The following is a 24,648-nucleotide window of genomic DNA, read 5'->3' on the forward strand; positions in this document are numbered from 1 at the left end:
CAGAACACCAGTTAGAGACCCAAAGATCATCGCTCTGATAACTTCCTTTGTAACAGACACTTACAAGACACATTAAACCTCTTCCTTTAAGGACAGGGCTTCTCTCCCTCAATGTCTTGAGTGCTGAAGAGGCTTGCAATGCATTGTTTTGCTGGGCTCCTTAGCACTCGATGTTAAACCCTCCCGAAAGAGACATGCAGAGCCTTACTCCACAGCCATTTCATTGTCAGATCTGTAGAGCATTTCTCTCTTCTGTAAGACATCTGTAGAGAATCGCCTTCCCTTAACTGCAAATAATAACTTAATTCACCTCATGTGTCAGGTCTGTGAGTCTCTGCAGCCAGTCCTCCAGCTGAGTGAGGAGGTCGGGCCCCGGGTTAGGCTTCTCTAACAGGCTCTGCATGGAGCGACCCATCTCCTGCAGGAACAGGCTGCGCAGGGTGTACAGCTCACGGTCCAGACTGGTGCTGTGCAACCCATCCAGCAAAGGGAGGGTCTGTCTGGGGTTGAGGGGTCAAACGTTTTAGGGGAAAGGCTGCTATGTATCACTCCCATGTCAAAGGTCAGATCTTTATACACGCACACCTGAAACACACGGTAGTTACTGTACCTAATACATAAGCATCCAAGAAAAGATAAACGCAACATTCACCGGACACATTCCAATACAGACCCCAAACCCGCACATCAATCACACATCAACCACTCAAAAAAACAACCTACACCAATAATGCACCTAACACAAACACAGCCACATACAGGCGCATCCATTACTGTATGTGCTTGGCCATGTTTACGAAGCTGTACTTGGTCCCATTACTTAAAGTTCTTCTTGTCTTAGCAAATCTGGACCATTGTGTGGTACACATGTTTTTATACATAAACCAATGTTGTGAGTGGTGTCTTGCATATAACACACATGATGCTTTGTTATATGTTGGGGTACACTGTATACAGCCATGTTTTACCTGCACATCATCTTCACTTCCTCCAATCTCCATTTCCAGCTGCTGTCCAAATGATCTGCACTGCTCTCTCTGTGCAGTACTCCCAGATGCTCCTCATAAGAGACAGGTGAGAGGAAAATCAGGCCACATTGTGAGTAAACCAGGAGTAAAAAGATAACAGACACATACTGTGTATATGTCATTGTTTTGATCCCCATATAGGCCTTCCATGTGCAGCAAGTCCTCTCTACAAGAGTCCCAGCCACGTGCAGCATAACATGTCCACACACAACTGCATCCGTCCCTGAAAGAGGCCCTGACACTGTATGTAAGACCCACACAATAGAGAAACAGCCTCGTGAACAAGCAACAAAACTCACCTACCAGAGACAGGCTTGTCCTCATGCACCAGATCAACCCCTTAAAGCACATGCAAACAACCAGAGTGACCCTTTCCATCAGAAAGAGCTCCATCCCCCAGGGCACAGAAACATCCCCCTTCACTCTACTCACCAGCTTATGGTGCAAGGACTGCAGCATGTTCAGAGCATGCAACCTGTGCGTGACATCCTCCCACTCGCTGGTCACTGCAACCACTGGCTTCGTGTCATACCACGGCAAGTAGTAGTAATAGTTACCTGCAGACATGCAACAGGATAGGGGGAAGTTAAATGACACATGCCAGAGTATGTTTAACAGAGCACCACGTGTAGAACACAGATTAACACGCAATGGTAGGACACCGAGAAAACCACATGTAGTAGTATTATAGACTGAGCTACATGTACGTGACGTCTTTGCAAATGTGAGTGACAATGCCACCCCACACATGGGAGTCACACAGATTGTGGCATGTCAAACATGGGAGCGACACAGGCCTTGCCCCACGTTGAAGTGACAGACAGATTTACAAAGGCCTGGTCACATGTGCAGGGCAGCCAACAGAATTTTTGGGCCCAGGACAAAGTTGAAGAATTGGGTCCCTGCGCATTTTACAATAATCACATTTGTTTACTTTGCCCCATCATGTCTCTTTGTTCCCCCTTTACCTCATATCTTTCGCTTTTCTTTCCCCCCTAATGTCTTTCTCTCTCACACCTTTTATGTCATACAATTTTTCCCCTTCTGTGTGTCGGTTCTGCCCTCCTCGTATTTCTCTTCTTTCCCCCCTCATGTCTCTCTCCTTTCTCCCCCAGCCTGTCTCTCCTCTCCCCCCGTCCAGCCTGCCTCTCCTCTCCTCCGTCCAGCCTGTCTCTCCTCTCTGCCACCCCCTCCCCTCTGGCCTGTCTCTCCTCCCCAGCCTGTCTCCTCCCCAGTCTGTCTCTCTCTCTCTATCCTTTCCCCCAGCCTGTCTCTCTCCCCCCTCCCACAGCCATTTATATTAGTTTCCTCTCATGTCTTTTTTCCTCCCTCTTCTCTCACAGATGCCATTCTTTTTATTTAGTCCCCCATGTTTCTTTCTCCCCAAATGTCTTTTCCTTATTTTCCCCTTCATTGTCAACCTGAATTTTCTTTTTCCAACATCTTTTTCTCTTTCCCTTCCCCCTTTCTCACTAATTCCCCTGATGTATTTCTCTCTTGTACTTTACTATCTCTTTTCCTTTCTGTCTTCCCTCCTATATCTGTCTGCACCCCCATGATTTAACCCTTCCCTCTCACCTTTCTCAGCCTGTCTCTCAGTCATGTCTGAGTCATTTAGATTGTGCCATGTCAAGAAGTTTATATAACAGTGTAACCCCCTCCTAAAAAGTTACTAGCAATACAAGTGTATGCTGGGCCCCACCCTGGTTGCTACAGAGATCCATATGTCGTGCAGGGGTATTTAATGGAAGATGAACTGTTCTAGATCGTTAGGTTCCCAGAGGTCCAGAGGAGAGTAGCCATGGGGAGTGTAGATAACTAATATTAGTAAAGTAATAGCATAAACCAGGCACCCCCAGATTATTATATTGTAGATATGGACAGTACCCCTTACTTAAGGAGCCCCTACAGACGGAATGGAGTCCTATATAGTTTAGTAAAAGGAATATGGTATGCCAGAGGGCCTCAGGAAATAGGGCTCTCGGGTGCCTGCTGTGACAGTAAGAGGGTAACCAGGCTATACAATAAAGGTTAAGTCCATCTGGTTACCCCTGAGAACCATGGGTTCCTGGCAGCTACATAGCACCATAAGCCAGGGGCCATGTATCATTGCATGTAAAAGTTAAAGTGTCCCCTGCTTTTCCACTTTTAATGTTCCCTTTTGTCTGCTTTAGATGGGATATTTGGGTAGAAATGCAATTGTTTTGTTGGCAGGAGTTCGGGGGCCAAAATTACCGGTAGTCCCCTAATTCTCCACGGCGTGCAGGCATGATTTGCCGGTACGCGGGTTGAATTACACCGGGGCTACCCAGTGTCCCCAAGACTCCTGTTTTTCGAGCCCAGATATACCAGTCCTATCTCCCTTACAGAAATGGGTCTCCCCAAGTTATCCTCTGTATTAAATTATGTTTTATTGTGTTAGTGCATTTACTATAAATGTCTATTCAGTCAGCCCGGCCATCCATATAGGTGCTGGGAAGTCTGGATAGACATCATAGTTCAAAGAGGAGACAGGATGTTGAGAGGTGTCGGGGTGTTAAGTGGCCGTGGCAGGGTGGAGTACTGGGTCCGGGGAACAGAGACCCCTGCGGGGAGGACACTTGTACTATAACTACCGCCTGAATGTCAGCACCCTGACTCATGGTAAACCATGCGGAGTAGCCATGTACACACCACACCGATGTAACCTCCATACGAAGCCGGGCAGGGAGGGTTACAACTATAACACTCAGCAGGTAGCTGGGACATATTTAAGGGTGGCGCATTTCTCTCCTTAAGGGTGGCAGTAAGCTTACCCTACATGCTGAAGTGAAAGTGCAGACATTACAGGGATGCAAACTGATAAGTGAATTTGAAGCAATGGAGTGAATAGAACGTGAATAACCCAGTGAATAATGTCAATGGTAGCTCCGTGGAACAGGATCCTCAGAAGTTGATACTTCATGAAGAACCTCATGTGGGGAAAAACACAAATGCAAGAGGTATGGTGCATTAACGTATTACTCTAAAGTACAAACAACACAGAGGGGAAATGTACAACTCACAATCTCCCCACTGGTAACAAGTAGAGTGACTTCAGGCGCACTCCAGCCCTACTTCGAACCCGTCCGCTTCCCGTCCTGTGCGCGCTCACTTGCATGGTTTCCCTTGTCTGGTTCTCTCACTTGCAGCACATCCGGGTCGCCTGACGTCAGCGGGCCGAGTTGCCGGTAGGGTAGTACGGTGGTCTCCAAAGTCCAAAAAGCCTAATGCGTTTCTCCGGTGTGTCGGCTTCTTCTGGAGTTCTACCGTGCAAGTGAGCGTGCCGAGGACGGGAAGCGGACGGTTCCGGAGTAGGGCTGGAATGCGCCTGAAGTCACTCTCTGCTTGTTACCAGTGGGGAGATTGTGAGTTGTATATTTCCCCACTGTGTTGTTTGTACTTTAGAGTAAAACGTTAATGCAGGGGAGCGCAAACTTTTTGTGCTGCGCCCCCGTCTTTCCTCCCTACTCTAGATCTGCGTCAAATGCCATGGCGACGCGTCACAGAGCGGCTGAACCTGGATAAGTAAAGAGTTGCAGGGGCCTCATGCGATCCCCCGACATTTAATTTAAATACCATGGGGAAGAGCGTGGGGCTCTGCAACGGGCCGCACCCCACCAGCAAAATCTCCCACCCCCCCAGGAGGTACACCACCCAGTTTGCGTACCCCTGCGTTAATGCACCATACCTCTTGCATTTGTGTTTTTCCCCACATGAGGTTCTTCATGGAGTATCAACTTCTAAGGATCCTGTTACACGGAGCTACAATTGCCATGTGATAAGTGTTTTTTTAATCCATATTTATTCACTGGGTTATTCATGATATTCACTCCATTGCTTGAATTCACTTATCAGTTTGCACTGTTGACAACTATTGTTGAGTGCTGTGTAGTTGCGGTTGGGAGACCGCAGGTGTTTTGGCAGCATCCGATTAGAATTTATCAGTCATTATTGTCTAGACTGACACTTACTTTTATCACAAATAAGTTTGCGCTTTTTTGTCTATCTATTACAGGAGTGCATCAGTGCCCGCCATCCTTTCACTCACCATCGAAAACAGCTTGGCTGTACTGCGTGGTAGAGAACACAGGTTTACAGGTCATGTCAAACTTGTTGCCGTAGTTCCCCATGCTGACCTCAAACTGGACTTGAGTCTTGACCTCCGGCAGCATAGTGGCTGAGTAAAAGACAGCTGCAAGGGCAAACTTCCGGCGAGCCTTTAACCACTGCTCACGAGAGACAATTAGTGAGGGAGCAAAAGAGACAGAGCGTAATGGAAATCCAGCTAGTGAATGCATAGGATAGAAAAAGTGCTTGAGAGACAGACAGGCAGACAGAAACAGTGTGAAAGAGACACAGGAGTGTAGGAGACTCAGGTGATAGAAACAGAATACATGTGAGCATTAGTGTTAAAGAATCTTAGAAGAGACAAGAGGGGAATGTACCTCCGTCGTTCTTTTGACTCTCTTGGGAATCTCCTCCACCCTTAGCATCGGTTTCTCCTCACTGCAAGTCTGCACTTCCAGCAACAGCCTCCCACGGTACGCTACGCCTTCCCCCTAAACCAGCACATAACCAATAAAATAAAAAAAGCACACCATATGAAAGTGCCACAATACATCATGGTTCCCCTCTGTGACACTATATGACCAACACAAGGGATAAAGTGCACCATGTCAGTGCCACAGTACTCCACGTTTAGCCTCTGTGTCCCTGTGTGGCCAACATGAGGAAAGACAATTCATATGGTGGTGCAAATACACATGGCACCGGTTGTTACCCAAGCCCTGGCTGAGGTTCAGTTAAGATAACACAGGAGAGTTTATAGGGGGAAAGGGGACATGGTGGCATCCCCTTGAACCATCACATACCGATGTTTTTGAGGCAGGGTTTGCAGGGGTTGGTCACATCCAATCCATGTTTAATGGTCTGGTTGGATCATATGGGGAGGAAGGGGGGCGCTATATGTCGTAGGATGGCTCTTACCATGCCCTCATTGAGACTTTGGAGGGGGTCGTGAATCCCAGAGAATTCTCGAGGGCTCCCGTAAAGCGTCAGGAAGCTGGGGCCAAAACTTGGGGGAAAGCCCATGTAATCTCCTGCCAGTGTGAAGGTCAAAAGAGGAAAGAGGCACAGGTAAAAGATAGAGGGAGAGGAATACAACATTAGAATAAGAGGGGGAAAGAGAAGAAGGCGAAGAAGGAAGAAAAAGAACGGAGAGAGAGTAAATATGAATGATAGAAGGAGATGGGAAAGGGAGAAAAGAAGATGGGAGCTAAAAAGAGGAAGAAACCGAAGATGAAAGACAAAGGGGGAAAAAGAGAGCAAGTGAGACGGGAGAGAGGAAGCAAATAAGAGAATGACAGAGAGAAGGAAAGATAAAGGAGATGGAGAAAAATAAGATATGGTAAGAAAGAAAAATAGAGGTTAAACATGAAAGGGAAATAAAGCGGGAGACAGAAAGAATGAGAGAGAAGGTTAAGAACAGAATCAATGTTGCATACCTTCCACCTCAGACCCTATGGAAGACACCTGGGAGATGCTGAGAAATGCACTGCCGAGGGCTTCATCACTGCCTGCCATATCCCTGAGAGAGAAAAAGAGAGTACCACTGACAGATGGAAACCGTTCTGGTTAATCACCATCTTAATGGCCGTGTGACCCCTTCTCACTGCTTACCAGTCATACACAGTCAGCTTCAGTTGATCACACAAGGGGGGAAGCTGCAACACACAGGATCAGTGTTAAGGGCATACACGTTGATTCCAAGTGTCAGAGGCTAGTAAAGTAGAGACGAGAGCTTGGACATCACCTGTACAGGGAAGGACATCATCTGGTTCCATTCTGGATTTGCGTTAATCTTGCTCACTTTAGTCTTCAGCTGGCAATGCAAAAATGTGAAGGGGGATATATCTATCAGAGCCACTCAGCTGCAAAACTAGAACAATAAGGATGCAATAAAACAAAGAAATAGCACCAAAATGATCAAAATAACTAGTTTGGCAGCCTTAAGACTTTAACACATTACCCCTCAATCTCAAAAGGACTACAACATCACTGCATCTCTTCATGATTGTGTCTCTTTATGAATGTGTCACAGTCCATCCAACTCTGTATGTCCCCATATCCCTTACTAATTGTGTCATTGTTACAGTCACTACCCCCACATCATTCTTTCATTACCACTTAATTGCTCTATCTCTATCCCTGCTTATCTGTCATTACGTCAATACATCACAACAATCAAGTTGTCTCGGCATATATACCTGTATGTCAATGTGTCACTGTGATTTAATTGTCCTATCACTGTTCTTGTATCTCACTGTCACTTTGCCAATGTCAGTCTATGCTGGACTCACTGTCACTGTAATTGCCTCACTCTGTTACTGGGTTCCTGTATCTGCCTTTCCCTGCTTTGAATAGAAATATTTTTGCTCTTACGGTTTTCCCAGCGAAGCTGACTTTTACATATGGATCCACAGTGATCTCTTTAGATAAGAGCTTGCGGACGTTATTCATCATGGAATAGTTCACTAGGGAGAGATGGGAGTAGAGGGTGCAGAATCAAGAGAGGGGCAAGAGAGATCGACAAGAGAAAAAAGAAATAAAGGGAAGGACACAGTGAGTGAGAGCAATGATACTCCATCAACTACACTAGAGACAAAGTGAATTGCTCAAGGGTTTGCTTCCTAATTCCATTAACCGAGTCACTACAATCCTCAGCGCATTTAGGACAGGAGGTGCACACTAAGTGGATAAAAACAACAAAAGGAGAGAACAGCACCCACAAATTTGATATGTGCAATCGAGTGGCAGGTACCTAATTAAAACCTAACTTTTATTATTAATAATAATAATAATAATGCATAAACTAAATCAGCTGGTCGCACGAGTTTAGTGCAGGGAAGTGCTCCTTTACTGTCGGATACTTTTTATTAGCCAGCGTATGTTTTAGGCGGTTGTGCTGTAAAGTATCAAGGCTAGAAGATGAAATAATACATTAACGAAATTGGCAAAGTAAGATGAAGAAAGGGAAATTAAACAGTGCACTGGGCGGCAAACAAACAGAAAAAAAATATTAAGAGAAAAGATTAAAAAAATAAAAAAACGGGGAAACGAGTTTATTGAAGAAGCAGAAACTGATTGATTGTAATTCCCTTCTTCCAAGAATAGCTAATCAGTAACAGTATCAATTCTCCTTGATATATCAAAAAGTAGCATTTCAGATGGCGTAATTGTACGAGGGTTACTTAGCACCAGAGATTAAACATCTGTGTTTAAAGCGGACAGGAGAACACCTGCCTCAGGCTGCGGTCCCAGTAATGTCGGTGACACGCGCGCCCGGCTGGGGGGGGGGGCGGCGCGTGTCACAGCGCTAACCGCGATCTGCGGTCTGTGAGGAGAATCTTGCGACGGGAGGGGGCGTGGGCAGGGATTTGTGGGGGCGTGGCCATTACGTCACGCGGCTGGTTCGCCCTCATTGGGTGAAGCGCCGGTGGGGGCGTGGCCACGCCTCCGTCGCTAGGAGCAAACTCAATTTTATTGAGTTGGGAAAAACCCTGCAGCACGGCACGGCTGCACCTTCTGCGTGACGGCGCGTAGTGGGCTTAGCCCCATTGAGGGGCGGTACTTACACGCACAGTGCACGCCGCGCCGTGCGCACAGGCTGTACTGGGACCGCAGCCTTAGGCGGTGTGTGCGCTCTAGATCAGAATTTTTCAACCAGGGTTCCTAGGAAGCATTGGGTTCCCCGGGCATTCCTAGAGGGTTCTGTGCTATTTTCTGGTCATTTGAAAATTGTACCTAATACAGAAGAATTTACAATGCATCTGATCTCAGACACGCAATTAGAGAGGGTTGGGGGTTCCTTACAATGTATCTGATATCAGATGCGCTATTAGAAAGGGTTGAGGTTCCTTAAAATGCATCTGATATCAGACGAGCTTTTAGAGGGGGTTGGGGTTCCTTACAATGCATCTGATACCAGAGGTGCTATTAGAAAGGGTTGGGGCTCCTTAAAATGCATCTGATCTCAGACGCGCTATTAGAGAGGGTTGGAGTACCGCAGAATTTAACCATCTAATTATAGGGTTCCTTAACAAAAAAAAATTGGAAACCACTGCTCTAGATACTGATTTTCCTTAGCCATATACAATAATCTGAACAATAAAGCTACCCACATCTATCTTTGACATTTTGATTACTATCATAGCAAAACACTGTGACACAAAGGCAAATAGTTTATGCCTGGATGTGAATCATTGAGAATATAGCTACACACAATGCAACATTGCATCTAACATGCCCTATTTCAAGCACTTAAACGCACACACATGCACTGCTGTTTTGATATATTTAATCACTTGTGTTCTGTTTATTATTAGTTGATTTATTTTACGCATTATTATTAAAAGTTAGTTTTAATTATGGAAATTAGGTAACAGCCAATCGAGTGCACATATCAAATGTATTTATTTATTAATAAAATGTTTTACCAGGAAGTACATTGAGAGTTACAATGTACATACTTGTTACTTGTTACAAGTTACATACTTGTTTTCAAGTATGTCCTGGGCATAGAGTTAAGGTGACAAATATGGTTATAAATACATAGTTACATAAGTGAACAGGGTATACATTATATAGAAACATTGCATGCACAGTTAGCGATAATATATATAATAGGCGTATGTAACAGTTAAAGACGAGATTAAAATGTGAGACAGCTTTAGTTTTGAAAGAACTAAGACTGGTGGTGGCTGTGAGAGTCTCCAGTAGATTGTTCCAGTTTTGGGGTGCACGGTAAGAGAAGGAGGAGCGGCCGGATACTTTGCTGAACCTTGGGACCATGAACAGTCTTTTGGAGTCTGATCTCAGATGATAAGTGCTGCATGTGGTAGGGGTGAGGAGCTTGTTTAGATAGGAGGGTAGCTTGCCCAGAAAGTATTTGAAGGCAAAAAAGGAAAGATGAATTTAGCGCCTAGACTCAAGTGATGACCAATCTAGTAATTTGAGCATTTCGCAGTGATGTGTGCTGTAGTTGCATTGGAGAACAAAACGGCATATTGAATTGTAGAGGGTATCAAGTTTGCTAAAGTGGGTTTGGGGTGCCGAGCCGTATATTATGTCCCCATAGTAAATCATTTGTATTAGCATCTGCTGTGCGATACGCTTTCTGACCAGCAGACTTAGGGAGGAATTGTTCCTGTAAAGAACACCTAGTTTGGCATAGGTTTTGGATGTCAAGCTATCAAGGTGCATCTTAAATTTTAAAAATGGGAGTCAAACCATATGCCCAAGTATTTAAAACTAGTAACAGGAGTTAGGGTGGTATTAACGTTGGTTCTGATCTGGAGCTCCGTCATTGGAAGCTTTAAAAATGTAGCCATGGTCCCAAATACCATTGTTACAGTCCAATTAGTGTTTAAAAAGTTTGTTTTGGGAAATCCAATTTTCAAATCTCAAAAAGTCAGATTGAAGTATGTGTTTAAGGTCGAAGAGGCTAGGGCTGTGTGCATATAACATTGTGTCATCTGCATACATGTGTATTGAAGCTCCCTTTCAAGCTGTAGGAAGATCATTGAAGAACACAGAGAAGAGTAGTGGCCCCAGAACAGAGCCTTGCGGGACACCACAGGTCATATCCAAGGGGTTGGAGTTAGAGCCTGAGATAGACACATGTTGGGATTTACCTGATAGGTAGGAATGAAACCAGTTTAAAGCATGCTTCCCTATTCCAGAGCACTGGAGTTTGTCAAGCAAGATAACATGATCAACAGTATCAAAAGCTTTTGCAAAATCTAGGAATATTGCACAAGTGAGTTGTCCCAGTTCCATTTCACACTGGATTTCATTGCAAACTTTTAGCAGGGCAGTTACTGTAAATTGTAAATTGGTGGGGGCTGTTGTCTCACTTTGTTGTCAATGATACTCCATGAAGTAAAAGAAGAGGAGATGGAGACATTTGGGAAAAAAGGACGGTAAGGGAGATATGGAGGGAATGAGACTAATGAAAACATACTGTAAAGGTGCTAATTTACTAAAGTCTCCTGTTTGCAAAACCAGGGCAAAGGAATTGCACCAGATTTATCCAAGACAAACACATTTACTACTGGTGGAGACTGTGATGGAAAATTCAATAGATATATTTAAGAAATGGTTAGACATCTTTTTATAACAGAGAAGGTATATACCAAATAAGTTTAACATAGGAAGGATGTTTATCTATGAAGAAATCTGATTGCGTTTACTGGAGTCAGGATTTATTTTTCCACTTAGACATAATTTGGTATTTTTTCACTGGATTTTTTGTTTGCCTTCCTTTTACTCAATATAAATACAAATATAAGATGACTATCTTAGACGGCTACATTTAACATACAGTACGTTGAACATTATGTATTTTCCAGCCCCATCTACTATGTAACTACTGTATGAAACAAACTATACTTGAAGTTCCTTTTCTTTGACAAATAAAGTGCTTCTTTTTGCAGTAGTTTTGCATCTCGGAGACATTGGTTAATAGACCCCAAACTGTGAATGTCCCCAGAGAAGTCTGTTTATCCACAAGATGAGGTCGCGCCACAGTGAAATAATGGCAGTCACAGTTATAGTGGGTAATCTTGATGGCTGATGCCTTTGTAAAAAAAAAATATTTAAAATATTTTTGGGAAAGTTTGAAGTTTTCATATACAACAAGAAACACAATCAAATGTCTAATACCTATGGTGAGAAACGGGGTGCAACAGGAACTTATCACTGTTTAAGAGAAACTGCCGCTAAATCCAGCAGCCAGCTGGTTAATTGCACACAGGCAATAAACCAGACTCCACCTGGCTGATTAGGGCTGAGAAAGAAACAGGAGAGATATTGCTTAGCTCACATTTGGGCTGACAGAAGGGGAGCTGAGAAGCCTACACACAGACACTGTCTTGAACACAAAGGCTGTGCTGAGATCAAGACACCCAGAAACCTATGTTGCCTGAACACAGAGGACCCAGGAACCTGCCAGAGACTGACATGGAGGGCTACCTGCTTAAGGTTCTTCCTGAGACTTTAGGGTGCTAGGCTGGTAATGGGAATATCCCTCCAGTCCCAGATATGGTCTGTGGAAGTAAATTAGCCCTTACAAAGTACAGCTAAACCCCGTTATAGCGCGGTCATCGTGGGCCACCCGATCCGACCGCGCTAGAACCGGGGTCGTGCTATTTTTTTTTAAAAATGGCCGCCGCGCGCCTGATCGGGAGGGAGTGAGGAGGGAAGGAAGGAAGAGGTGGCCGGAAGCCCTACACGTCCCCTAGCAACGGCGAGTCCAGCCGCAACCTGCTCCTTACCTCCCACCACCGGCATCCATTTCCTCCCCCCCCGCATGCCCCCACACCTACCGGCCCTCCGCGGCATAGCCCACGCGGCCCTCCGAGTCCCAGCCTGCTCCTCACTCACCCCCCCTCCTCCCGACACCCCCCCTCCTCCTGATGCCAGCTCCGCTCCGATCTCAGCAGCCGACACCAAAGGTAGGGAGGGGGAGTGGGAGGTGTGGTGTAGTGTGCTGTGAGTGCTGTGAGAGTGTGCTGTGAGTGCTGTGTGCTGTGAGAGCTGTGTGCTGTGTGCTGTGAGAGCTGAGTGCTGTGAGTGCTGTGTGCTGTGAGAGTGTGCAGTGAGAGTGTGTGCTTTGAGCAGTGTGCTGGGAGTGTGTGCTTTGAGCAGTGTGCTGGGAGTGTGTGCAGTGAGTGTGTGTGCAGTGAGAGTGTGTGCAGTGAGAGTGTGTGCAGTGAGAGTGTGTGCAGTGAGAGTGTGCGCAGTGAGAGTGTGTGCAGTGTGCAGTGTGTGCTGGGAGTGTGTGCAGTGTGGTGTGTGGTGTGTGCAGTGAGAGTGTGTGCAGTGTGCAGTGAGAGTGTGTGCCGTGAGAGTGTGTGCAGTGAGAGTGTGTGCAGTGAGTGCTGGGAGTGTGTGCAGTGAGTGCTGGAAGTGTGTGCAGTGTGCTGTGAGCAGTGTGCAGTGAGAGTGTGTGCAGTGAGAGTGTGTGCTGGGAGTGTGTGCAGTGTGCTGTGAGCAGTGTGCAGTGAGAGTGTGTGCAGTGTGCAGTGAGAGTGTGTGCAGTGAGTGCTGGAAGTGTGTGCAGTTAGAGTGTGCAATGTGCAAAAAAAATGTAAAAAAAATGTAAAAAAAAATGTTTTAATTAAATTTTATTATTATTTTTTTTTTTTAAACGGGAGCCACGTCAAAACCGCGTTATAACCGATTTCGCGTTATAACGGGTCGCGCTATAACGGGGTTCACCTGTAATAGGGGTGTGTTATTTTGTTGTTTTTGTATGTTTTGCCTGGATAAAGAAACAGGCTCAATAAAGCCAAGATATAATTTCACCCAAATCGGTCTCCATTATATGTAGTTACATAGTAGATGAGGTTGAAAAAAGATGTACATCCATCAAGTCCAACCTATGCTAAATTTAGACAAAATGTACCTCTGCACACATCTCTTACACCGGGTAAGACACATTTGCCGTGATAATATCATGATATATAGAAAGGGTAAATATAACTGCTCACCTATGTATAGAGATGTCCTATTAAAATGGGTGGCAGGTGCATGAGAGGTAAATACATAGAATACACAGAGAAACCCCAAGAGAAAGGGACTGAAAGTACCCCACTATTTGCACTCAATACCATAGGTCACAAACAAAAGGTTGAATTTGCTCACCTACAATCCAACAGCCAGATCCAAACAAGAGTAAGTAAAAGCGAACGAAAACAAAAAAGTTTTATTACACAAATTATTACACACTAAAGTTTAAAATTCCCACGGAGGAGGTATGGAGAAAAGAGTAAGGGCTATCGGATGGCTATAATGGAGATAGCAGCCCAAAACTCTCTTTCCTCCTGCAGTCCCTTGGTCATAATATACCCACTATGTCTTAGGAGTGGGAGTGCTAATGCACTCTGAATGCAGATCACTCAAACTGATACCAGCTAAAAATGCATGCAAAAACGGGCTAGGTTTTTAATGTATCCAAACCAGAGCTGAAATAGCTCTATGATATCCTCTATGAGTATGTAACCCAGGGTATATTAAACAACTATGCCAGGTAAAGTCTATTACATTAGGATAGAATAGATGGTATACATATAGAAGGGAAAAACGTATAATATTGGCACTTGCAGCCAGCTGCTGTCCTGAGGTCAGTATACTAGGATATCAATCTCTAGACTGTCAGTGTAACGCAAATATTACCAACCAACATAAGATGTGTCAAAGAGCAATGTTGTCTCATAGTACCAGTTGTGACTGATCTCAGGATATCAGTTATGTATAGTATATTCCCACACAAGCACCGCCTCATAATACAGAACTGATTAAAAAAAAAAAAAAACACATGTAGGATATTGCTTGGTCTGCAATTTTAATAAACAGGGCCTATTAGACCCTCGCAGATACATATTTTGTCTGAATTTATCTTTTGGTGGTGGTGGTGGCAGCAGCAGATAAATTAGATTGCAACTGAGCAAAGGTAAATATTATCTCATTTGAAGTACCTTGCGCAGGAGAAAAGTGAGTTGGCTAGTTTAGCCGTGTGTATTAACCCTGGTTGAATATCTGTCACATGCTCACAAGTGTGCTGTCCATGACAGGTGTCATATTGGGATGGATTGAGGGGAAATATTGTTCATTTGAGGGACCTTTGCGGAAGGTGAAAAATGGGTCAGCTAGATAGCTGTACATTAACCCTTGTCCCTTATTCAGATCGTCTGCTCATAGGTGTGCCGTACGTGACAACATTTAACAAAGCTTTTACTTCAGTTTAAATGAATGAGAGGTTACTGCATAGCAGACTGAGCTAACCTTTTTCTCACGATATTGCATTAAGAGAAATAGGAGGGTAATTAAAATGAAGGAAGACTGACAGAAGGCAGAAGATAAGGAAACTAAAAAACAAAATCAGAAGTCTCTATTTATAATGTTAGAAGGGCCTTGCTCAAACCTAAATTGTATGGTGATACAGTGTGCTGCCTCGGAAATGCTGAACGCAATGAAATTACACTGGGGTACCTGAGAGAGAGAGGTTCCCTATGCGGCACACCACAGTATGTGTACATTAGTATAATTGAAATAATCTTTAACGCAAAAATATTATAAAATAAATGGCATTCAAATACACAAACATGACAAACTGTGGTGTAGGATCAAAAAATCAATATAATGAGTCCAGAGCTAGGTATTGGAACATATAGCCCTGTCTGGACATATACATACAACAGCAAAGTTGATGAAATCAGAAACAAATATAGCACATAGGTGCTAAATAAACTCCAAATGTTACGTTATGGTGTGATCATGTAATCCCAAAATAGTGAATATAGGGATGAGACTAACTCGGAACCACAAAGTAGCTTGATAAAAGGTAAGTAATATCCCTATATAAACATCACTAGTACTGTATGTATGGACTCAGTACTGCTGTATCACGTGATGCTGTTCAGTCAGTATAAATACCTACAGCAGTAACTCAAGGAAGGTGGATGCCTTTAAAAGTTGAAAATGCATCCTATCCTCCTTAGAATTAATGTGGGTCCATCATTTATGGGGACCCAGTCTTTGGCTGCACAGCGTGATCACAGTATTATGTAGTCGGGAGCTTCTCTCTGTTCAAAAGTATCAACCGGCATAACTTGCTCCACAATTGGACAAAAATGGGGGAACCTGTGCTGCTATATAACTTTAACTGTGCACATACAACCTATTACAACCTAACTGGTGAATCGGCCATCATCAGAATCTCTCTACAATGCATGCAGTGACGAACCGTGCTCGATACAAACCGCAAGTAGGAGCTACATGCTCCCATTATAGCTATTTCACAGCCACCCGTTTTTTATACATGAGCTTCTGCAATATACCTCGAAACGGAACGTGATAAGACGTGTTTATGATACTATTATGTATTGATCTCTTGATGTACCTTAAACATGTTACTATGGCTATTTTTTGCAGCATTATCACCTCAAACCAGGGCTAGGTTATGACAGGAATCAATCAGGCCACCACTACTCCATCTACACTCGTTAAATCATCACTGAATACCCTAAATTCAGGAAGATAAGAGTATACATACAAGTACTTATGAATGATGGACCCACATCCATTCTAAGGAGTATAGGAAAAAATTTCAACTTTTAAAGGCATCCACCCTCCTCAAGTTACTGCTGTAGGTATTTATACTGACTGAACAGCATCACGCGAGACAGCAGTACTGAGTCCATACATACTGGTGATGTTTATAGCAGGATATTACTTACCTTTATCAAGCTACTTTGTGGTTCCGAATTAGGGCCTCATGCAGAGAGCAGCGCTATGCAGAATTGGAGAGGGGGAAAAATTTTACCTTTTTTGGAGAGTTTTTATGTCCATATGCAGAAAGGGCAGAAAACTGCCTTTCTGCATATGGAGAGTTTCAACCAGCGCTATGAGCGCTATTAGCGCTGTTGAAACTACTGGGGAAAAAATCGCGTTTTTTTTTTTCCCCCTCTCCACCGGCCGCGGAGCGCCAGCTGCTTGGTGGAGAGGGAAAATGTTGAAAATCGCGCCATTTTTTTGCCGCGAACAGCCACTAGATGGCGATCGCGGCTCTCTGCATACGGCAGAGAAAAAAACTGGAGAGAATTTAAACTCTCCAGGCGCGCGGCGAATTTGAAGGGGGAAAAAAAAAATGGCGCTTTTTTTTAAACTTGCCGGTTTCTGCCTTTCTGAAGGCAGAATCCGCCAATTAATGCCGCTTTCACTTTTTGCGCTGCTCTCTGCATGAGGCCCTAAGTCTCATCCCTGTATTCACTATTTTGGGATGACATGATCACACCATAATGTAGCATTTGGAGTTTATTTAGCACCAACGTGCTATATTTTTTCCTGATTTCATCAACCTTGCTGTTGTGTGTATATGTCCAGACAGGGCTATATGTTCCAATACCTAGCTCTGGACGCTTTATATTTATTCTTATTTATTTTTTGATCCTACACCACTGTTTGTCATGTGTGTGTATTTGGATGCCATTTATTGCATAATATTTTTGAATTAAAGATTATTTGAATTATAATAATCTACACAAAACGTGGTGCGCCGCCTATAGAACCTCTCTCTCTCTCAGGTACCCCGGTGTACTTTCATTGCGACGAAGTCTCTTTTTACACTGGTTTATAAAAACAATGTAAAACAACTTTCAGAAGGTAGTCTGATTTGCTTATAAAGGGAGTCAGGTACCTAATAATAATAATAATTATTATTATTATTAATATCTTTTATTTGTATGGTGCCAACATTTTCCTCAGCGCAGTACAATATGGGAGGGTGGACCGACATTAACATTGTATAACAAAAGAGTACATATATGTCAAGACAAACTGAGACAAGAGAAAGGAGGTCCCTATTGCATGGAGTTTCAAATCTAGAATTTAAACCCATTAAAATGTCACTGCCATTAGATCACCTGGGTCCTACAGTAGGTGGGACCGACATTTCAAGCCACTGGTACAGACCCCAGCAGTCACTCACACTGTGGGATGTCCTCCCCTGTGAACACTTTCACGCAGACACTGGCTGTGTGAGTTTGGAATGAAGAAGGTGTGAGGAGATTGGATTCCACATCATCGTCATCATCAGGACCGCACTCCTCGTCTACCTGAGCCAGGATGAAGAAAGTCAGAAATACCCTGGTCCCATCACTGCAGACACTGATGTACCCCAGAGAAAAGGAGCATATCCCAGAGAGAACAAGGGATTTAGTAAAGTTGAGAGGGGACAAAGTCTGGGGAGAAGTGTAGAAGGCCAGATTTACTACACACTAAATTACAGTGCTCAGCCTTTGGGTATCCCATGTCCCATTCAAATGATTCCTTAATGAAAAACAAAAGAACAGATCCTGCGCATCTACCCATTTGGGCTAAAATATACTAGCGACATGTTTACATTTAGAACCCAAGTCTATGTAACAAAGGAGTCATTTGGTTGCATGTTTTGATCAAAATATGTAACCAAATGACTCCTTTGTTACACAGACTTAAGTTCTAAATGTAAACATGTCACTAGTATATTTTAAAAGAGAGAAGAGATAAGAGGAGCGTGAAATGGAATATGTAACCAATAATTAATCGGCTAGATATGTATCAGGAAAAATTACAGATAGTGAGATAAACACACAGATGCTAAGAAAGCAACAGTGATGGGATACAGATGGTGGTGATAGTATAGATAATAGTTATAATGGTACTACTTACACGGCCATGTGTAAGCATGGAACTCCTAGATGGTATCTTCACAGTGTTCCTCTAACAGCTGAGTCCTCGAATGAGTCTGCAGCTGATTGCTTCGGTATATGGAGGTTGAAAGTTCTCCCAGTCACGGGGGAAGTCCCACAGAACCAGGCAATGTGCACAGAGAATAAATTTTTATAAAAAGCAGATACATTTAATGCACAAAGTATTGAAGAACTCACATAAAAGTTTATCCTAGGCGGCGACAGTAGAATTCAGGATCACTGAATTAAGGATAATTTTTAAGTTTATGAACAAGGTACTGTTTTAAAGATTTGTTATTATTAGAACCAAGCAGGGTTACTATTACAAGTTTAATATGGTCTACTATTGTTCTTTTGACATCTGTGTTATTTATCATATTTTGAAACCGGATAAATCACTGACAGAGCGGAAACGCTATGGACAGCAGCTAAACAGCATTAGCTGATTCGTCACAGCAATGTAGCTGTCAGCAATCAACAGAGAGGCATTTAAATCTCCCATGCGGATTCATTGAGCCTGAGGAAGCAGAGGATTCGGGCAAAACGCGTTGCTCTCATCTGCGTGGACTTTTGATACCTGACGACCACCATAGCTCTCAGGTTGAGCTGCGTTCCAGCATTGAATACCGGACACGGTAGCGGGGACCCATCTGCGCCGCAGTGATCCTGGATTCTACTGTTGCTGCCGAGGATAAAGTTTTATGTGAGTTCTTCAATACTTTGTGCATTAAATATATCTGCTTTTTCTAAAAACGTATTCTCTATGCACATTGCCTGGTTCTGTGGGACTTCCCCCATGACTGGGAGAACTTACAACCTCCATATACCGAAGCAATCAGCTGCAGACTCATTGGAGGACATTAGAGGAACACTGTAAAGATACAATCTAGGAGCTCCCTGCTTACACATGGACGTGTAAGTTGTACCATTATAACTATTATCTATACTATCACCACCATCTGTATCCCATCACTGTTGCTTTCTTAGCATCTGTGTGTTTAGCTCACTATTTGTTATTGTTTCCTGATACATATCTTGCCGATTCATTATTGATTATATATCCCATGTTGCGTTCCCCTTATCTATTCTCTCTTTTCCTACTTGGTGATCCTGGAAAGAGCCTTTTGGTTTGAGCAGCACAAATTGGACTCCGTCACATTGCTCCAATATTTGGGTGCATGCAAGGGTCCTCCTAAAAGGTAGTATTGTACCCCATTATTTCTAATCCATCAGAGAGAGCGTCTTAGTATCTTCCTTGCACATACTAGTATATTTTAGCCCAAATTGGGAGGAGCAAAAGATCTGTTCTTTTGTTTTCCATATAGGTATGGCCAATCCTTTTACCAGCAGCACACTTCTAAAGGGAGGAGTGCTGTAATATGTCTTCCACAGATGATTCCTTAAGGCAGCTGTTTAATAACTGTAGTACCTGTTTCAAAATATACTTGGACTTTCCATCTTAAAAATGTATAATGACTTCACGTAGCCGCAGACTACTTATTTTATGTTCATAAAAATAATATTGCAATGGTAGGACTTATATTTTTCTTTACATCAAATATCAGATTCCAATATACCATACAATGTTTTAACATGAGAATTGAACATGTAATTGAATAATTACATTAAGAAAATAAGATAAAATACAATTATTGGATCAGGAAAAGTAAAAAGTCCGCCATCACTACATTTTTAAATTGGGATCCCCTGGATTCTTGCCATCTATGGAACAGTTTGACAAACAATGTATTTAAGGCTTAGTACCACTTCGTATCGTAAATACAGGCATACCCCGGTTTAAGGACACTCACTTTAAGTACACTCGCGAGTAAGGCCATATCGCCCAATAGGCAAACGGCATTTAACACATGCGCCTGTCAGCACGTACTGAACAGCAATACCGGCTCCCTACCTGTACTGAAGCTGTGTGCAAGCGGGGAGACTATAGAGCCTGTTACAAATGCGTTATTTACATCAGTTATGCACATATATGATGATTGCAGTACAGTACATGCATCGATAAGTGGGAAAAAGGTAGTGCTTCACTTTAAGTACATTTTCGCTTTACATACATGCTCCGGTCCCATTGCGTACGTTAATGCGCGGTATGCCTGTACATCCTTCTGCACTGAAAGGATGGCGGTGCATGGGGCAGCCTTATGTACAGTATGATGCACTGTGCATCAGTGTAACAAGGCATATCCAGGGTAAGAGCTACATAACGCAAATATACAGTGCATTGATCACATTCACTGCCTCAGTGGCTTATTATTCCACTTTACAGTATAGTATTTGCGTGAAACGGGGAAGCTTTCTTAGCAGATATACATTTTAGGCTAATGAGTAATGGGTTATTTCTATATCTGCCAAAGCAACCTTTCGGATCGTTTTTGTCTGAAAATAGTCATAGATTTCAATGGAGATTATCATCTCTCTCTAGGTGACTTAATCACATCTCTAGGTTCAAATATCACCTCTATGCTGACGACGCACATTTACTTTTCAACCCCTGACCTTACACCTGCTGCACAGACCAAAGTTTCTGAATGTCTCTCCGCTGTATCATCCGGGATGGCCCTCCGTCGACTTAAACTTAACATATCAAAAACAGAGCTCATATTTCATCCCAAACCTGGCCCTACTACCTCCTTCCACATTACTGTTTGAAGTACTGTCATACACCCAGCAGCACAATAACGCTTCCTAGGGCTCACACTCGACTCCTCTCTCACTAAAAAGGTATCTAAAACCTGTCCCTTTTTCCTCCGCAATATTACAAATATACACTCTTTCCTCTGTTGCTCGACTGCTAAAACTCTGACACAGGCCCTCATTCTCTCCCATCTCGATTACTGTAACCTCCAGCTGTCCGGCCTTCCTGCGTCTCACCTGTCTCCCCTACAATCTATCCTAAACGCTGCTGCCAGAATCACTCTCCCATTTCCTAAATAGTCTCGACGTCTCCACTGATGAAATCCCTCTCCTGGCTTCCTCTCAAACCACGCATCACACACTCAATTATCCTTCTCACTTTTAAAGCTTTACACTCTTCTGCCCCTTCTTACATCTCAGCCCTAATTTCTCGCTATGCACCATCCCGAGTCTTGTGTTCCACTTAAGGATGTCTTCTCTCTACCCCCTTTGAATCTAAAGCCCTGTCCGCCTTAAACCTTTCTCACTGACTGCCCCACATCTCTGGAATGCCCTTCCCCTCAATACCTGACTAGCACCCTCTCTATCCACCTTTAAGACCCACCTTAAGAACCACTTGCGTAAAGAAGCATATGAGTAGCACCGTTGCTGATACTATACATCTCATACATAAACCCTGGCCCCTTTCACGCCCTTACCAGAATGCCCTCCTACTGTCTCTGTACGTTCTTCCTACCAACCAATTAGATTGTAAGCTCTTCAGAGCAGGGACTGCTTTTCCTAAATGTTACTTTTATGTCTGAAGCACTTATTCCCATGATCTGTTATTTGTATTATTTGTTATTTATATGATTGACATGTGTATTGCTGCTGTGAAGCACTATGTACATTAATGGCGCTATATAAATAAAGACATACAATACATACATCCAAGTACGGCTGAATGGCAGCTTTGGCAGATATACAACAAGTGCAAACGGGTATCTTCAAAGCTCACTAACATATTGTTAAGTGCTGTTTTTAGCTGTAATGGGCCTTAGTGTTAGTATAACAGATCTTAGTGCTAATGATATGCAAAAGCAGTGTTCCCTGTAACAACGCCTATCCACAGAGGTCCATTATAGTTACCGCAGGGTTTTAACGATGCAACGCAATGCAGCTACATGAGAGGATGCTGTATAACTGTAAGGGTACATGGCATCACCACCCACTGGAAACACCCTACTAACTAAGCAGTCACACTTGGGCTGTTATGTGCACTCTGCTCTGAAGACTCTGGCCTGCCAAAGGCTCTCACCGGGACAGAGTCACCAGCTCCCAGGACGTACAAGCTGATCTTTAAGTAGCCTTTAACACCGGAGCTCACATTGTCCGGCTCGTGCAAACTCAGCCATTTGCGCAGGATCACGTGACCTGCAGCAGAGAGGACAGCAGTGAACAGAGACTCAGTTGGCTCTAAAAATTATGTAAATGCCCAACCTCTAAGCAGCTACAGTACTTTCTGCCTGACATTCAATTTATGAAAAGCGGACATTAAAGCCTTCTACAAGTGCCTTCTACTATCTATAGGTCCCTCCTTCTTTATTAAACTCTCCTCTCTTTTAACTTAGATCCCTTCATCTTCATAAAGTTTCCCTCACCCTAGCTCACCCAAGTCCATCTTATTCAATAAGTTGCCCCCCTCCCTCTTAACTCAGGTCTCTCCTTCACTCAAAGCTCCTTCCACAATCTTCAAGGCAAGTTACCTGGGGCATTGTAGACACTTCCAATATCCAGCTACAGAAGACGGAAAGAGAGTGTTAGGCAAGTTCACAGAGAGTGTGCGAGGGCTGAATTAATAAGAGCGAGAGTGCGTTTGGATTGTCAGTGACGGTAGGGGTACATGTGTCTGCTTTAAATAAAGGTCAAGCTTGCCATTACCCCTACCTGTTAGTAATACATTTATATTATGTTATATGTGTATATGTACTCTGTAGCCAGGTTCCAGCACTTCAGAGACCAGGGGCTAATTTTGTTTTCAGCTGGAATTCTGCGAAGGGGTCTGTGATGCTTTGCATGTGCCTGTGCTTGTGTTGCCCTTCCCCCCCAACAATCAGGGGTTGGATCATATTGCTAACACCTAGCTAGATGAGATAAGATCAGCTCTTTGTTAGCTGTGAGGTCAGAGTGTTTTAGTTGTGAAGCAGTTTTTGTTTGAAGAAGCAACTTGGGAAGAAGCTGGGAGCAACAGGGAGCCGCTGCAGAGGATTTTGCAGGGAAGAAATCACAGGGTAAATCTCTTTACGGAGAGCCCTGTACCTAGATTTATAGGGTACCCCAGTTCCCTAGTTGTAAATGTGTGTGTTGATTTGCTGTAAATAGTTGTGGATATTTCTTTTTCCAATAAATTAATTTTATAAATTCTGTGTTTGTCTGGCGAATTGATCCCTGGTGTGTTAGTCCTGGTCTCCCGTGACAGTCAGACAGAGAAAACAAAGGGTAGCTTCTAAAGAATGAGCCAAGGCTTTATAAAACAGGGTGTGTTGTAGCCGGATCACAAGAATTAAAGTGTTGTGGTTGGGTCAGAGAAAGTACCTGGACGAATTAGAGCGTGTTATCCCTCTTTAAACAACACTACCACATGCAAAGTGTTGCAAGTCTTCATGGTTGCAAAGAAGAGAGAGAGGAGAGGAAGGAGAGGGAGGAGAGAAGAGAGAGGCACTCACTTTAAACACTCCGATGATAGAATCAGCTTTCATAACATGGGAGTTCAACACCTAAATATAAGAACAAACGAGCTGCACTCTACATGTACTCTGCATTCTAAGTGGAGAAACCCAGAGGGATCAGGATGGGGGAATTTTAACAGGGGGTGTGGGCGGGTGTCACCATGAGTCTTTGGGAGGGGGATATGATATTTGGGGAGCAGCACGATGTGAGGCTGTTACCTGGATGTAAACCGGCTCCTCAAACAGCTGGGATGGCTTCTGATGGAAATCCTGGAAAAATATCTGAGGCAGAGAATAAAAATCTAGTCATGTTACATCCCCAATAACCTAAAACACACACACCTTTTGTTGATAGTCACACACACGACTTATTACAGTCACCCAGAGCTCTCATCAGACAGTTGCTCAGTGCTGGCCTCGTTAAAGTGGGGATTGTTCCCTCGCCGTACACGCGTCTGATGCACTTTGCTCCCCAGCAACACCTTCACCACTGGCTTCATGTTATTCCCATATAGCTGGCGACCAGCAATAATTCTAATCCGAACCTGGGGAAGAAGAATCGTGAGGAGCAACTGCAGGGTTTCGCCCCTGCACAAACATAATGATATCTGCCCAACAGAGCTCCTCTCGCACCCATAGACCCCAACCGCCTTTATGAGTACATAAGAGCTGCTAATATTGGGTCAGAACACATTGTTCATCATGCCCAGGATCCGGTCTCTTACGGTATTAACTATTGGAAGATTCTTGGTGAGAGCAGCACAGTGTATCATTATCCACTGAATAGATAGGGGGAGAACAAGCGCAAAATACTGTGAGTAAAAAGGATACTTATAGTCCCAATAGTAAATATAATTTCCCTCAATGGGTGCCGCACCGGGTTGCAGGTGGGTTAGTTCTAAACCACTTGAATAGTAGAAGAGGAGGATTCCAATGCGCACAGTCTCA

At 43.6% G+C, this 24,648-nt stretch overlaps 1 protein-coding gene across 12 annotated transcripts in view; it reads right to left on the minus strand.

Moving 5' to 3' along the window:
- LOC142495861 (myoferlin-like) overlaps positions 1-24,648 on the minus strand; it is a 101,362-nt gene that overhangs the window by 52,341 nt on the left and 24,373 nt on the right. For 8 of the 12 annotated variants that reach the window (XR_012801838.1, XR_012801839.1, XR_012801840.1 and 5 more), the window contains exons 3-18: positions 24,117-24,245; positions 23,920-23,982; positions 23,698-23,748; positions 22,738-22,768; positions 22,290-22,405; positions 17,599-17,725; positions 7,491-7,582; positions 6,862-6,930; positions 6,729-6,772; positions 6,554-6,636; positions 6,036-6,148; positions 5,495-5,608; positions 5,098-5,275; positions 1,461-1,585; positions 969-1,060; positions 311-500 (exon numbers count right to left, since the gene is read on the minus strand). Coding sequence is in view for 9 of the 12 variants with exons in the window: in XM_075601909.1 (XP_075458024.1) it covers positions 311-500; positions 969-1,060; positions 1,461-1,585; positions 5,098-5,275; positions 5,495-5,608; positions 6,036-6,148; positions 6,554-6,636; positions 6,729-6,772; positions 6,862-6,930; positions 7,491-7,582; positions 17,599-17,725; positions 22,290-22,405; positions 22,738-22,768; positions 23,698-23,748; positions 23,920-23,982; positions 24,117-24,245 (1,617 nt within the window). In the remaining 3 variants the exon portion in view is untranslated. Of the gene's footprint in view, positions 1-310; positions 501-968; positions 1,061-1,460; positions 1,586-5,097; positions 5,276-5,494; positions 5,609-6,035; positions 6,149-6,553; positions 6,637-6,728; positions 6,773-6,861; positions 6,988-7,490; positions 7,583-17,598; positions 17,726-22,289; positions 22,406-22,737; positions 22,769-23,697; positions 23,749-23,919; positions 23,983-24,081; positions 24,246-24,648 lie in introns of those variants that run through there. The other 4 variants (XM_075601907.1, XM_075601912.1, XM_075601911.1 and 1 more) reach the window with 4 other exon arrangements.

This window comes from Ascaphus truei, chromosome 5 (assembly GCF_040206685.1).
Source record: "Ascaphus truei isolate aAscTru1 chromosome 5, aAscTru1.hap1, whole genome shotgun sequence".
Classification (NCBI taxonomy): domain Eukaryota; kingdom Metazoa; phylum Chordata; class Amphibia; order Anura; family Ascaphidae; genus Ascaphus; species Ascaphus truei.